This window comes from Nicotiana tabacum, chromosome 10, assembly GCF_000715075.1.
Source record: "Nicotiana tabacum cultivar K326 chromosome 10, ASM71507v2, whole genome shotgun sequence".
NCBI lineage: Eukaryota > Viridiplantae > Streptophyta > Magnoliopsida > Solanales > Solanaceae > Nicotiana > Nicotiana tabacum.
This window is the reverse complement of record NC_134089.1, coordinates 125,161,742-125,178,655: the sequence shown is the minus strand read 5'-3', so window position 1 is coordinate 125,178,655 and position 16,914 is coordinate 125,161,742. Positions and strand designations below refer to the sequence as shown.

Below are 16,914 nucleotides of genomic sequence, written 5' to 3'. Positions count from 1 at the left end.
GGGTGTTGCCATATAGGGTTAGATTGATATTGAGTGTTTGCTATTTGTGTTGATTTTATATTTTTATTCAAGAATTGGTGGTTGCAAACGGTGATTCAAGCTTAGTGGGTTTAACTCTTCTTGAGAAAGAGAGTCTATGACCCCAAAATTGACTCAACAAGAAATTGGGATGGACCCATGAGAAATGGTAGTCCCAATTAACGGGTTAAATCTCGAGAGAGTAATCACCCTACTTGAACCCTAGTTGCTTGGTCTCATTGGCTTATCCAATTGGTCTCGAGAGAGTCAATTGGGCAAAATCACTCTCTCTACTGAGAGGTGTGAGAGTGGGTACAATTGTGCAACGGTTTTAGCATAATCCCCAAATATGTCAGTCTATCCTTAGTAACATCTACCCGTCAATTAGCCACCTAGGTGATGCTACGACCCTAGTGCTCTTCTTCCCATTAATTACAACTTAGCAATATTCTTCTAGCATAATTTAACTTTAATCCTTAGTTTTATAATAGTGGTTATAAATACAAAAACTCAAAAAATGTTTGAAGTGACATTAGAAGCACAACCGCAACTCTAGGCTAGGCAGAAAATACAACTCCACTACTAGCTCCCTATGGAAATTCGATCCCGGACCTCTATTCGGGTAAAAGCTATTGTGACCCGCTCTTCCTACCATAGTGTAGTGTCGAGTCGGCAGCGATCATTCACAAAAGCAAGTTGTCTCAGCTTTTGTTGCAGTTGTGGTACAAGATAAACTTGTTGACTCGAAAACCATATATACACCAACAGATATCCAGAGAGACATCCAAAAAGCATATGGTATGGACTTAAGCTACACGCAAGCATGGAGATCATAAGAAAAAGCAATGCAATTGTTGAGAGGAACACCAAGTGAGTCATACAAGAAAATGCCAACATATTTTTATATGTTAGAGTACGCTAACCCAGGATCAGTGACATGACTACACACTGAAGGAGATGGGAGCTTCTTGTGTGCATTCATAGCTATATATGCATCAATTAGAGGATGGATCTATTGTAGGCCAACAGTTGTAGTTGATGAAAGTTTTTTAAAGTCAACATATAGAGGGACCATACTTACGGCTTCCACGCAAGACGCAGAGGGTAAGAATACAATCCAATTACATTTAGTTAAAGAAACAAAAAAGATTTTCAAATATTATATGATACCAGTATGGTATACAAGTATACCAACAGAGTATATAATTATTTTGCTATATACCTGCACCTACCTATGACTATACTACTATATGAAATACTAAATTAATATTGTGTGTACAATCCATTTACATTCAGTTAAAGAAACAAAAAATATTTTCAAATATTATATGATACCAGTATGATATACAAGTATACCAACAGAGTATATACTTATTTTGCTACACACTTGCACCTATCTTTGACTATACTACTATATGAAATGCTAAATTAATATAGTGTGTTGTAATTGATATTTTGTTCTTTGGGTTTACAGGAAAAATTCTACCCCTCGTATATGCAATTGTTGATTCGGAAAATGATGCATCGTGGGAGTGGTTCTTCGTGCAGTTCAAAGAAACCTATGGACAAAGAGAGGGAATGTACATTGTATTAGACAGGCATGATAGTATATAGAAAGCAACTTCAATTGTCTATTCAGAAGTCCCTCATTGGGCATGTATGTTCCATTTGTGGAACAACATAGAGACAAACTTCAGGAAGAGCCAGAAACAAATCAAAGAAGTATACTTTGCATTAGCAAGAGCATACACTGTTGAAGAATTCAACAAACATATAGCAGAGTTAGAAGCTATTGATAGTAGAGTAAAAACATACCTGATGGATATTGGATATGATAAATGGTCTCAGGCGCATTCCAAGGCAAATAGAACCATGAACATGACATCGAATATTGCGGAATCAGTAAATGCAGCAAACAAACACGCAAGAGACCTCTCAGTTGTGAATTTGCTTGACTTTATGACAACATTGATTCAAAAATAGAATTACACCAATTGGAAGGATGCAGTGGAATCATTTATGAATATTGGTGCAAAGTATGAAAAACAATTGGCAGATAATATTATCTTATAACAGACGATGACGGTATGCATTTTCAAAATCATAAAAACACTGCATGTACTGCAGTTTTACTTTTTTACCTTAGTGATTTCACTAAACAACTGAATATTGTTATTTAAAAATACTATTACTCCATATAGCTAATGACTTTTCTTAATTAAAATTATACTAGGTGTTGCCATCAAGTGAATTCTTACATTTAGTAATTGATGGCCAAACAAGAAATGTGGTGCGCCTACATGAAAAAAACTGCACTTGTGGGAGGTTTCAGCTAGACGATATTCTATGTCCACATGCAATGGCAGTTATACAAAAATTCCATATGGATTCATACAAGTATTGCTCGGATTACTACAACATAGACTACTTGCTGAAAACATATGAGATACCAGTAAATCCTTTGCTTGATGAAACAACGTGGCGAATTCCAGAACATGTCTCTTTGTAGGTGGTACTACCACCAAAAGGAAAAATCAAACCAGGAAGACCTAAAAAGAAGAGAGGCATAGGAGGCTGGGAAGGAAATATAGTTACATGTGCATTATGTGGGAGAAAAGGACACAACCGGAGAACATGCCAAAATATTCCAAAAAGAGATTGATATAATGCTTCAATATTTGTATAGAACTCATATATCGTAGAATCATAACATTTGAATTGCAAAGAAATAAAATGCATTTCTTGCACTAGACATATATTTGGTATAATGATTCTTTGCGAAATTACTTTTTGGCAACAAATTTATATGGCTACTTGTGTTTTCAATAAGAATCTATTTATTTTCTATTTTAGTATATAAAAGTGGGATGCATTTACATCTAGTGGTTGTAGGAAAAAAGATGTTAAAATATAAATGTGATACCCAAGTGGTATATCTGTATACCTTATTGGTATATCTGTATATCTTATTGGTATCAAAATATGTGCAGAAAGAGAAGTGATGCCGCAAATGCAATATTTGTACATACATCGTTAACAAAATGGGCACGCTTTGCAGCTCATGTCTGTATTGAAGTATAACAAGAGAATTGCAAGCCATTTACACACAGTTATTGTACATCATCAGGTACATAAATACAAGGTGATACCCAAATGGTATATTTGTATACCTCACTGGTATATAGCGGTATTGCACTAATATGGCTAAAATAAAATATGCACAGAAATACAAATGGTGCACCAAATACAACGTGATACCCAAAATGAACTTTGCAACTCATATCAGTACTTACATCTAGTTGTTGCAGGAAAAAAGGTACTCAAATACAACGTGATACCCAAATGATATATCAGTATACCTGATTGGTATATAGTTCTACTGCACTAATATACCTGAACCAAAATCTTTGCAGAATACAACTGGGACAACAATGCAAATTATGCACAGATTTTCTTAGATTCAGCTACAACTAAGAACTACTCTCAATATAATTTCAAAACCAGTTCACTTTCTAAAAATATTTCTTCTCATTCAAATCAATGCTCGCCCTGTTCTTCAACAAAATAATAACATAGTTCCTCTTTTTGAACATCGTAACTCCCTTAAAAATACACCTCCAAATATAACTTCTGCTAGTGTATTACATCGAACTAACAATGCTCCTCCTACTACAAATGGCAGTAGTAGTAGGAACTAACAGTGTTGTTGTAACAACCATGTTCTACACTAATGGCTTGACTTCAAGTGCTGACAAAATTCTGTCTCCGAAAAGCACTCCTAATAAACCGGCAACTTTATGGAAGAAGCCTAAGAAAAATCTAATAAAACAAACTGAAGATACATTCCAACATTAAAACAGTTATAGTAACATATTGTACTATTATAATTGTATTCCTAGAAAACACTTTTAAAAGCTAGCATTTTTACAATCTAATAATGCAAAATACCATACTTCACCAAAAACTATTAAAATCCTGCAAAGTTTTCATGCTACGATTAACTAAACCCAAAAAGAGACCTATACTACTTCTTGCATTTCTTTCCACGAGTGGTGCTACTGCAGCCTCAGATTCACTTGATTCGCCATGCAACTACTTGTTCCTCCCATAGTGCCACAACAGTATACCAAACCTAGCTCAAAGATCATCCATATCAAAATTGGCAACAGGGATTGGAAGATCTTCAATAATATACTCAACAAAGCATGCAACATATACTCGACAATCTCTGAAATAAAACAAATGAATAGAATATAAAAATCAATTAGAAGTGAAAATGTTAATATGAATGAGGAAAACAAAGTAAAAAAAAAGTAAATATTCTTACGAATTTTGTTGTATTGGCAGATTTGTAATCAGTTCAATCTCAAAAGGATCAGTCAACTCCTTTCCCATGTGCAGACCATTTTGTACTAAAATGTTACTTCTTTGGTTATAAAATTCAATACTAACTAGAAATAGGGGGATCAACACAGCATATGCCTTTGCCACCTTTTGAATAGCTTTTTTGTGCTTTCGACTATGTAATGAGTCATATACGTAAAAACATCTCTTGTGGAATGATACACACCCCAATATCCAATGCAACTTTTCTGCCAAATTAATTGGAAAAAGGACATGATCAACCTGATGCCATGGAGTGTTGCAATGCATCCTAAATCCTTTCATATACTCCATGATATCATCTGATCTAACAATCAAATGATCTTGTTTCCTACCTTTTACAAATTCTGTGAAAACCTTTAATGATATTATTAAAAAGAGTATCTGTAGTTGTGACTTTGATTGGCATATTAATTCCATATTTCGCCTTCTTCCTAAGATAGTAGAATATACTATTCAAGTGTTGCAAAAAAAGAGAGGAAGAAAACATGACTAATACTAACAATATGAATGAACTACTACAACAACAAAAATAAAAAGCAGTACACATACCAAACTAGACAGCGGCCTGCCAGAATAGTTTAAGGTATGGAAAAATATCTTATCATCAATCTGTTCAACTTCAAAGTCAAAACAAGGGTCTAGCTTTTGATCACCAGGTAAATACACTTCCCTATTTCGTATAAAAGAAGATATGGATAAGAAATATAACAACAAAAATTAAGAAAACATGAAAACAAAAGTACATGGAAACGAATACGCACTCTCCCAATTGCATGTTTGCTTCGACAAAGTTTGAGAATGAAGCTGTAAGCTTATAATTAATAGTCACTGAAATGTCATTTACAAATGAAAATCTTCCTTTGATAACCTTCGAGGATCCCCCAACCGCACTAACACCAGAATGTCAGTCATTCTTATACAGCGACTGTTTTACAGCTGGGGGCACCTTCTCCGTGTGAAAACTGCAGGAGTAGTTTCAACATCTGTTTGTGTCGGGACAATACTTCTTGATACCGACTGATTAAGTTTAGACTTATTTACAGCACGAGTTGTCAGTTCATTTCCAAATTGATTTACATTACATCTCCTCCTTGTGTAATGGCAACAATTAGATCAAGTTGAGAATCAGTATATTCAAAATTAGAATCCAAGTGAAGATCACCCCCGTATGGACATGGAGCTTAACTTAGAAAATGCTAGTGAATAAACAAATATACAAAGTTAAGAAAAAAACTTCAAAGTTAGAAGACATTACCAGAAGGCAAATTCACATTACTGCCACCAACATCCACTTGACCAACACCATCAACCCGAGATGCTGAACACATAAAAGCATTATCAACATCACTACTTAAATAAAAAAACTATCAAGAACCTATCATTTACATACTAACTATAGAATTAGTAACATCAACATCGTACCCTGTGGAGCAGTATTAGACTCAATAACAACATCTGCTCGTGTCTGTACAGGGATTCCTGATGGCAGCGGAGCAGGACCCGACTTTTTAACATCATGAGATGACTGCTTATATGTTGCTTGTTGTGTAATGGCGGTGATTTGATCAATTACAGATGCAGACAGTTCAAAGTTAGAATCCAAGCCAAAATCATGCTCATTTACGAAGGGGGCTGAAAAAAGTTTTAAAAAAAGGTTAGTGAATGCACATATACATAGAGTTAAATAAATAAAAAAAGAATAAAAAAATTACATATACAACATTTTACTAGAACGCAAATCATCATTAACTACGCCATGACTTGCTGTGATGTTATGCACATTAACACCAGTGGCACCTCCATCTTGACCAACCCCACCAAAGCCAAATACTAAACATATAAAAATATAAGCAAGAGTACTATTTCAAAAAATAACAGCAAAAAAAAATCAAATCTGTGATTTACATACTAGAAGGCGCTTTGGGCGTGCTATCTCCAATAGCTACAGGATCATTCCCAACGTGGCCCCTTTCAAACTGGTCATAATCATTATGCATCTCACGAAAGTCAAGATCATTATCCTGTTGCTTATGTTGAAGATGAGAAACTAACAATTATTCTATTATGTATATTACAAGAATACTATGTGCACTAAAAGTAAAGAATGGAATAAAATCATATAAGCATATATTGCATCTTTAAACAATATACTATAGCATTATATTATATAAAAGATCAATACCACTAAATTTCCCTCTGGTTTCATTGACTCCCTACCAATAGCTGCAAGCACCTCCTCAAACTTGGTCACTACAAAAAGCTTCAAACCTTGTAACTCCTTTATTACCTTAGCATTGGTAGGTTCGGAATCACCTCCAGTACTTTCATGCATACTTTGTGTCTTTGGTAATTGAGTTCCAAAAAACCTGAAAGTTATCGGGCTGACTGTCAGTACACTCAACTTCAATTTCAAAGTTTAGACCACGCACATCAAATAGTTGCTTCTCATCATCAGTTGGGGTGATGTTCTTACGCTGCAATTATTAAGCACACTAGTTAGAAATAGAAATGATAATAAAGTATGGAAAGATAAAAGATCCCTATTACCATATGATACCAATATAGTATGCATGTATACCAGCAGAGTATATCACTGATCTGGTATATTGCTACAACTAACTGTGACTAAACTACTGTACCAGAAATATTAAAAGATGCATAAAAGTATGAGAAAATTAAAAGTATAAGTAGCAATAAAACTATAAGTAGAAGAAAAGATCCCTATTACCATACGATACCAATATGCTATACATGTATACCAATAGAGAATATAATTGATCTGGGATATTGCTACAACTATCCATGACTAAAATACTGTACAAAAAACATTAAAAGATGCAATAAAAGAATGAGAAAATTAAAAGTATAAGTAGCAATAAAAGTATAATTAGCAGAAATGATCCTTATTACCATATGATACCAAGATGGTATATATGTAAACCAACAGAGAATATCATTGATCTGGGATATTGCTACAACTACCCGTGACTAAACTCCTGTACCAAAACATTAAGAGAGGTAATAAAACTATGAGAAAATTGCCTGCTCGCGTTGCAAGTTAGACATTCGCAAAGCAACTCGCGCATTCGGTATTTGACCCATGACTACCCAATTCAAAATTCGTGGAAGTTTATTTTCAATATGATCAGCAAAGTGACCATCCAAACTTGGGCAGCATTCATACAACCAAATCTATAAAGCCAACGGGAAGCCACTAAGTCTATAAAAAGAAGGCTTATCTTGAAACTTGTTGGAACACGAGTCATTTGTAGCGTTATAAACATCTATACCCCAAGGATAATTACTAAAATCACCGCACTCAACCAAGTCAATGTAAGACCATGAAATAACCTTTGTTTTGAGTTGAGAAAGTAAGAAGTTGTTCACAAAATAAAGAACTGCTATCTTCAATGCATCATCATTTGTTTCCCATTTCTTCTTCTTAAAACAGTCTTCTAGTTGGGTCAATGTCACGGATGCAGTCCCAAAATATTTTGAAATCAACCTATTCTCTATTATGCTCTCTATACTTGTATCACCCTTACATTTCAACCCAGTAACAAGTGCAGATTCACCCAAACCAAAGCACAACCAAGAATCATTCACTACAAACCGCATCTCATTTTTCACTTTATGATGTACTTCCCTAATAAGCAAATGATGCATAACCCGAATCTGCACAATAACTGGTGGCAGATTCAAAAAATAGCCAAAGCATATTTTCTTAAACAGTCGAAATTGCCTCTTTGATAAATTTTCTTTCAATTGATGAATAACATGGCAGTTGGTATCCCAATCAACCTTTGGTTTATAATCTAAGTCCATAGGCATAAGGAAACCCCAACACTGCAAAACATGTTCATATAAATTAATTTCAGAAATAGAATTCACTTAAAAATGCAGCTAAACCAACCAAAAATATTACAACTACCATACGATACCAACACGGCATATAACTTACCAGCAGGGTATACAATTCTACTGGATAATTTTCGGCAACTATAAATGACTATAATACTATTACATAACAGATATGAATAAAGAGAAAAAGCAAAAAGGTATGCAATTATAAAGTATTTTCAAGCTATTGTACGATACTACAATTATTAAAGGAAAAACAAATAGTGAAGACAACCAAAAAGGATCCAGAAGCATATGATATTATATAGCTATACTAACAGGGTAAATAGTTGTACGGGGTTGTTCCAACAACTGTCTATAACTATAAAAACTATTACATAACACACATACACTATGTCCATAGACACAAGGGAATTTCAACAATGCAAAACATGATTATATAAATTATTTAAGAAATAAAATTCACTTAAAATTAACACAACTGACTATAACTATAATATAATACAAAAGCATAACAGGAAATCAAAAAATAACAATGTACTATACATTCAAAATCTCACATATCATAATTTTAAGAAATTACCTTCTTGGGTGTGACACCAATTTTTTTCTTCTTTAACTGAGAATTATCGCTACAATCAACATCTACTGGTTGAGTCTCTGTTTTAGGCATGGATTCACGTCGGCTTCCCCCTAACTCGGAATCCTCAACAACTTTACCTTTTCCCTTATCAGTCATAGGAACACCTCTTATGACTGGTTCGGAATTTGTGTCGGGTAATGACTGGTAGGGAGTTTCATCGACTGATGAAGCATTAATATTGTTGTCTTTTCCACCCTCTAATTCTACATTTTCAGTTGTGTTTTCAACAGGACTACTGCTAGGGTTACGACTAAACAGAGACTGAGAATCAGAAAATAAGGAAAAACTAGGACCGGACATGGCTGAGGCAACGGATTCACCAGCTACTTGTGTTGAAGAATGATATTGTCCACGGCGCCACCATCTACGCGCACAATGCTTCCGACCCATAGAGAAAAGAACAACCCATAGACATTGATTCACAAAAGTACAAAGAAAAACACAAAATCCTATGATTTTGAAAATCCACTTTCACTAAAATGTACTTTCAGAAGCAAAAAATTTCACCCAAAGCAAAAGTTTCACCCAAAAATAGGTACTAGACGAAGAGATAAAACGAAATCGGAAGAAAAAATTAAAAACTCGAATGTGGGTGAAATATGCGTTCTCATGGGTTGGCTATGGAGATTTGGAAATTGTTCTCTAGTCTAGTGTTAACTGTTAAAGGACGAAGACAAGCGTGGGTAGCTTGGGCCGGATGAAATAGATGGGCTGGATTCTTTAGTCTAGTGTAAAGAACGAAGATAAGCCTTTAAAGACAATGGGTAGCTTTGGCGGCGTGAAATATGTGGGCCGGGTAAATAAATTGGGCCAATTGGGTAGGAATAGTAAAGTAAAAATAGCACGGTATAGCCAATTTTCGGACTGGTCATTCAAAAATAGCCAGCGTTTACAAATTCAATGAAAAATAGCCACTATTTTGCTGCAATAGAGACCGGTCCAGCATAATATGCTGGAGTTCGGTGCACCTGTGTATGAACTCCAGCATATTATACTGGACCGATATACTTTGCTGACTCCAGTATAATATACTGGAGACTGGAGCACCAGTGCTCCAAACTCCAGTATATTATACTGGACAATTATACTTGCTGGAACTCCAGTATATTATGCTGGAGTTTTAGTGTACTTATGCTGGAACTTCATCATATTATGCTAGAGTTCCAGCATAATTATCCTGGAACTCCAGTATAATATGCTGGAGTTCAAGCATACTTATGCTGGAACTCCAGTATAATATACTGGCGTATTTTCCGGGTTTTGAACATTGTTTTCACTCAAATTTATCTTTACATAAAAAGTGGCTAAAATTTGATTACTTTTAAAACTGGGTTATTTTTGAACGACCAGTTGTAAATCTGACTATTTTTTAATTTCTCCCAATAATAAATGAGTATTAAAAAGTAAATAGTTTAGACTTAATATGTATAAAGTGAAATTTTCTCTTTTAACATATTACCAAGTAAAGATAAGTAGTAGTAGTAGTAGTACAATATCTACTCCTCTGAAGACTCGTATAATTGTCTAACACGTAGCTAACGAAACATAAGTATATGGGCCTCAAAGAAAACCCCAGTAGTGAAGTGGATCACGGAGCCCAGTTTCCCACGTGAACAATTGAGCTCCATATACTCATGTTCTCAACTGATCTGCAATAGAATAAGGGCACATTCTTTGCTGTATTACACGTGGTGGCATTATTCACAGTGGAATTTATCATTACTTCTTCTTTTCTTTTTTTTTTAAAGAAAAATCTTCAATTACATGGTATGTATTAATTCATAGTCTGTTTGGTCAAGACTCTAAATCAGTTTATTTTTAAAAAGGACTAGTAAAAAATAATTTGTGTTTGACTAAATAATTGAAGCACCGTTGAATGTTTAAAAGTATTTCTAAGTATATTTTTTTCAAAAGTATTTAAAAAAAAAATGCTATTGGTAACAAGCTACTTTGTTCTGCATTCAAAAATCTAGTTCCGCTTTTACTTAAAATCACTTTTTATTCTTCTAAAAGCTTGACCAAACACTTTAAGGGGTAGGGCGTATAAGAATAATGCTAAATAAGGTGCATTAATAATGCAGGAGTTAGTAATGCATGGGTTAGTAATGCAAGCATTAGCTATACAGTGATTATTTCTTATGCATTGTTTGGTGTGGTGTATTAAAAATTTAAATGCATTGCATAATTTTTAAGAAATTTAATTATTTACAAAAATGCCCTCCATATTCTTTAACATAAGGAACTTTAAGGATAATTTTGTCTTTAACCATGCTAATGCATGCATTAATAGCCTTTGTATAGCTAATGTCATGGTTCTCTATGCATTAGCTATACATAGGATAATACCGAATAGAGTGTATAACTAATGCTTGTATTAGTTATAATAGATTGAAAAAGTGTACCAAACAAAGCATTACTAATACACAAAGCTAATGCATGCATTATTTTCTCTAACACACTCTACCAAACGACCTCTAACTTTGGAAAAAGCACTTTTAGCACCAACAAAAAAAATTGGCAGAAAAACTTGGCTAAACATGTCATAGCCTCGTATAAATCACCTGTCTATTTTGGTAAATTGACTGCTGCTGCATCACATGATTCATAGATTTAACCCTATATTTTATCCAAAAGCTAATTTCTTTAACGTTTTTTATAATTTATAATTAGAATGCCACATAAATTTCAAAGATTAAAGGACACCTGCCAATTTTTGGATCTAAAATGGCACACTTACCTTAATCTTTATCTGCTGGCTAGATGCTGTGTGCGCAGAATTGTGACTAAAACGTAGCCATAATTAGTCTTGTTTCCTTTCCTCATTTGTCGAAAATTTTGCTTGGTTTAGAAAAAGTTACCCTTAAAATCACTTCCCACAACTCACAACTTATGTTTTCCATATTTTTTTAAACTAAAACAGAAAGAGAGAGATAGAAAGACAACGAGGTTCATTTTCTTGATAAAGAGAACTGGAGATACCTCCAAATCATGTACTCAAAACCAAATTCCTATCATCACATTTCTATACTACATGATCCAAGAACATTCCTATGTATACATTTCTATACTACATGATCCAAGAACATTCCTATGTATCTGCATTTATCAATAAAATGTCTCCAAGAATCCAGCCAATTCATACATATTCCTATTAGATATCCATCCAAAGTGTAACACTTAGGCATGAACAAATATTATGAAGTTAAATTAAAATTAAATTAATTAATCCCTATCTGAAATCCCTAAGATCCAAATAAAAGAACAAAGAACCAAACAATTGAGTAAAGGTGCGAGTTTAATTTTCACCAACCCTTGTCCTTAGCTAGGTCTCTAGGCAATACAATAAACAAAAATAAAAAAAGAAGCTAACTTGGTTGGACAACGAAGATGTACCAATACCAAGCATGAGAAGAAAACCGTCACTAATGCTTGAATTAGGTTAGGCCATTTACGCCACCCTTTGGAGTTAACCTTTTCTTGGACCTTACATGAAGGCAAATATCTTGTGGACCGATCGAACTGTCCCTCTTTTACCAAGCATGAGAAGAAAGAAAAAAGAAAAGAAAAAAAAGGTTTAACATCAACCTCCAAGCTTCATCCTTTCCTTCTCAGAGCCTTCAACAAAGCTAGCAAGAACTTTGAGTGTTTTGATTTGACATTGCAATGCCAAAATATAACCAGCAGTTTCTTCGAAGAGCATATCAACACCAAGTGATTCTCCTCCTGGTACTATTTTTTGTAATGCCATGATTTTCTCCTCCACCTCAGCCTTGTCATCATCTTCTTCTTGATTATTCCCTGCATTATCAGTATTGCAATTACTACTACTTTCTTTTAACACCTTCTTCACATTATTTCTCATCCTCTTTTGCCTCTTGGAGTTTTTTTGAGTCATTTTCTGATCTTTTCTTGATAATGTGGCTACTGTTGTTGTTGTCTCTTCACTGTTACAACTGCTCTCCATGAATTTGCAAGAAAAGAAATATGGGATTGTTCCCTTTTTTGGGTTTGGTTTTTTGAGGTGTTGGGGTGGGGGGGTGGAGGATTGTGAAGAGAGGAGAAGAAGAGGGATGCTTATAGGGGGAGGGTGGAGGGTGGTGACTGTTAAATTATTGTTATGAGTTCTAGAAATGTTAATTGCCAACGAAGCTGGGCCTACCTTATTTTATTGGGCTTTTAGTTTTTTGAAGCCCCTGATGGATATTGATTTGTCACGGCGAGAAATTTCACGCGCCTACGCTATGGAAACCGATGGCTATATTTGTAGCTATTTACCTTAACGTATGGTGACATTAACATTGTATGTCATTTAATTTTTTAAGTAAACTAAGATTAAGTATGTTTGGTCTAAATTTGTCTGCACATAGTATAAAATATCAAATGTATCCTTGTATTAAACAAACTTCCTTCTATCAAGTATGGCTTACAACAACACACGGCAATGGTAAATTGCAATGTAAAACTTAACAAATATTAGTCTTTTCTAAACGCAAAAATAAAAGAGTTTCAAACAAGTGGAGTGAGTGAGTACAAAAATACACATATCAAATTGAATTGTACTTAATATTTTTGTACCAGAATAGTCAAGTCTATATAATTTTAACTTTAAAATAAATCATAAAACGCCTTTTTTGACTTAAATTATACTTTTAATTAACGTTGAGTAATACCAATATCATGTATATAAAAGTACTAAATCAAATCTTAAAACAATTGGCAGCGATATGTTTCTATTCGATTCTTTTGAAAATATCAAGCTCTAATTGTTCAGATTCAATTTTTTTTTTTTTTGAAATGATTCTCATAAGTTGAATTGATTTTATACGAAAAATAAAGAGAAAGAAATCGGATGTTACATAAATCTAACACGTTATCCTAGCAAGTGAAGGTCACGGCCGTGCAGCCGGAGAGTAGGAACGGAAAGAGGCAACTGGATCGGGTGCGGGAGGCTAGAGGGAAAACAGGATAGAGACGCAGGTGTGAGGGGGGTCCACAATGAAAAAACAGAGGAAAAGCACATGTGATCACATGAATTTCTCGAACCAAACACCACCCCCATGTGCAACCCTCCTCTCTCTTCCCTTACATTAATCTCTCTACTAAGGTTGTATCCAATAATCATGTTTCCACGTGTCCTCTTTTTTTATGGACCCTACCTTGAGCCCCACAACAATTCTTTTTTCTATTTTTTAACTAATGACGTGGCTTGCAAATTTGGAGAGTAGCTATGAATTGGTGTTTCCAGGAAGGAGACATGAGTCGGCGGTTTGGAGAGTCAAATATTTTAGAGAATAATTTAATGAGATAGTATGTTGATTTGTGGGGGAGGGGACTAGGAGGGGTAATTTATAAATTTTGAATCAATTTCTTTTTGGCTTAATTCATTTGGGCTTATATACATTAAGTGAATTTATTAATATAAATATATTATTTGAGTTAAAATTATTAATTTTTTTGTATCTATCACTGTCACCATCACCACTAATAACAATAATAATATAATTTTATAAAAGAAGTTTGGGGCCTCACCTCTATTTTGTAAAGATAGAATTATTTTAATAGATATTCGGCTCGAGAAAATTTAGTCACAACAATATTAAAAAAGAATACGATGGCGGGTGGGTTTTACTAGTTTGTAGGGGAATTGGGACTTCTTGTGATCAGAGCTACCAAATTTGTTGTTACATTTGTAGTATAGTGTACGTTGGGAAGTACAAATTTTCTTGGATCACTTACATAAGTTTTCAACGTGATCCAACTCCAACTCACACACTTAGCTAGGTTGATTCCCTATATCCCACTTTTGATTATTTTTCTCTTTTTAATATTCTAGTTTTGTACTGTGAATCTGAAATCATGTGACTACTAGATTTCTTGTATCAACGTAAAATCCAGTTTTTTTTATCTTATATTACTAGGCACAAATGCACATTTCAATTTCACTAGCTAACTTGCAGATATAATCTAACCTTTTTAGACATTTCACTTTTCTTTTGTGTGGTTGGACTTGGACAGGAAAATACAAGAGGAAGAGCTTTTGATGGTGTATTTGAATTCTTTATTGAACGATGAAAGATAGATTTTCATAGCAAAAAGGACACAATTACAGCCTAAAGCTATTACTATAGAAAATTTCTTACAGAGACATTGCCTAGTGACAACAAAATTAGCTCTATGTGATTTATAAGTCACGGGTTCGAGCCGTTGAAGCAATCACTAATGTTTGCACTAGAGTAGGCTGTCTACGTACATCACAGCCCTTGGGAACGGTCCTTTTCCAAACCTGCATTAACACAAAATGCTTTGTACACCGGACTGCCCTAGACATATCGAGTAATAATACAATCATCATCCCCATGTCGCAAATAGTTTAGTCAATGTCAATTGGCAACATATCACAACCAAGAAGAATGAGTAGCTGAACAAAAATTACCTCCAAAGGAGGATAACAAGCAATATACAGCTGTAGAGGCCACTTTGTTATGTCGAGGAAGAGGCAAACCCGAAAATAAAGAAGATAAAGAACACTAAATTTTAACGTGGAAAACCTTTCAAGTCGAATGTAAAACCACGAGATCACAAAGATCTAAAAAGCTCCACTATAACAATAAAAGAGTTACAAAAGTTCTCCAAATTGGGTACATAACAAGTGTCAAACATGGAGCAACAATAGCAACAAGAGCAACAACTAATCAATTGAAGAAAGAGAAAAATCCATAAAAATGAAGCTGCTGTCCGAGGCTAGAAATCAGATGCTGCGAGCTTTCAAATCCGATCTCCACCGTTCAAATCAAACAAAGATGTTACGAACACTCAGTCAAACTTTTAGCCCGATCCAACGGTTAACGAATCGAAAAATGCAATTTGAAGTTGGCTGGTCGGAATAAAAAGCTGTAGTAACACAAGTACTTTTGTTCTCTCTTCTCTCTTGATGAAAGCTCTCTCAAAAACCACTCTTATATGCTTAAGTCTTTCAAAGACTTATACCAATGAGTATAGAATAATTCTCCAAGGTTGTCCTATTTATAGATCATGAGTGGTGCTTTCTCTTAAAGCCAAAACCCACTCAAAATAAGAATCACAGAATCCAATTCCGAATAGGAATGGAAACCAAAAGAGAATAGGATTAGGCCATTGGTACTTTGGCTGGACAACATAGGCATATGCCTAACAAACTCCCCGTCCAGCCAAGGGGCCAAATATGTCTTCAAGTAGAGGAACTATTGACAGGTTCATGCCTGCCAATTTTCTGCAAAACACATACTTATCTGCAAGCTTAACTACGAAGTCCTCAGGCTGCTCCATATAAATCTCCTCATCTAAATCTCCATGAAGAAAAGTAGTCTTGACATCCATCTGCTCAACCTCTAAATCTAGACTTGCGGCTAAGCCTAGAACTATACGAATAGAAGACATCTTCACAACAGGGGAGAAAATTTCATCAAAGTCAACTCCCTCTTTCTGGCCAAAACCTTTAGCAACTAACCTCGCCTTGTATCTAGGCGCAGAGGTATGGTTATCTTGCTTTATTCTGAATATCCATTTGTTAGATAAAGCTCTCTTACCTTTCGGCAATTTCACTAACTCATATGTGCCATTCTCATGGAGTGACTTCATCTCATCTTCCATGGCTTCGATCCACTGATCTTTGTGAGTATCTTGCATGGCTTCATCATAATTCTCAGGTTCTCCCATGTCAGTCAAAAGTACATACTCATCAGGAGAATAACGCATTGATTTTTGCTTCTCCCTTGTAGATCTTCTAAGAGAGCTTTCAGGAGAATTCGAAGTAGTTACTTGTGCGGAATTGGTTGCTGATCAACCACAACTTCATCAACTAGAGCATCCATAAAATCTACACTATGATGATCATTTTGATCTTGATCACTATCTCCATCATTGTCTTGGATTTCTTTATGTGCAATATGTGCCTTAGCAATTGAAACTGGATCAATATCAACTAAGCTCTCATTACTCTGAGAATCTATCTTCTCAGCTTCGTCAAT

The 16,914-nt window shown here is 34.7% G+C and overlaps 1 protein-coding gene across 1 annotated transcript; it reads right to left on the bottom strand.

Annotated features, from left to right (window-relative positions):
- Window positions 1–12,185: 12,185 nt before the first annotated feature.
- LOC107765527 (uncharacterized) lies at window positions 12,186–12,988 on the bottom strand. The gene has a single exon (XM_016584186.2). The coding sequence runs from the start codon at window positions 12,870–12,872 to the stop codon at window positions 12,489–12,491; it is 384 nt and encodes a 127-aa protein (XP_016439672.1). The 5' UTR covers window positions 12,873–12,988; the 3' UTR covers window positions 12,186–12,488.
- Between the last annotated feature and the right edge of the window lie 3,926 nt (window positions 12,989–16,914).

What these genes read in the sequence shown, in the direction of transcription:
- LOC107765527 (XM_016584186.2), bottom strand. Translation starts at nt 12,872, where the DNA reads ATGGAGAGCAGTTGTAACAGTGAAGAGACAACAACAACAGTAGCCACA.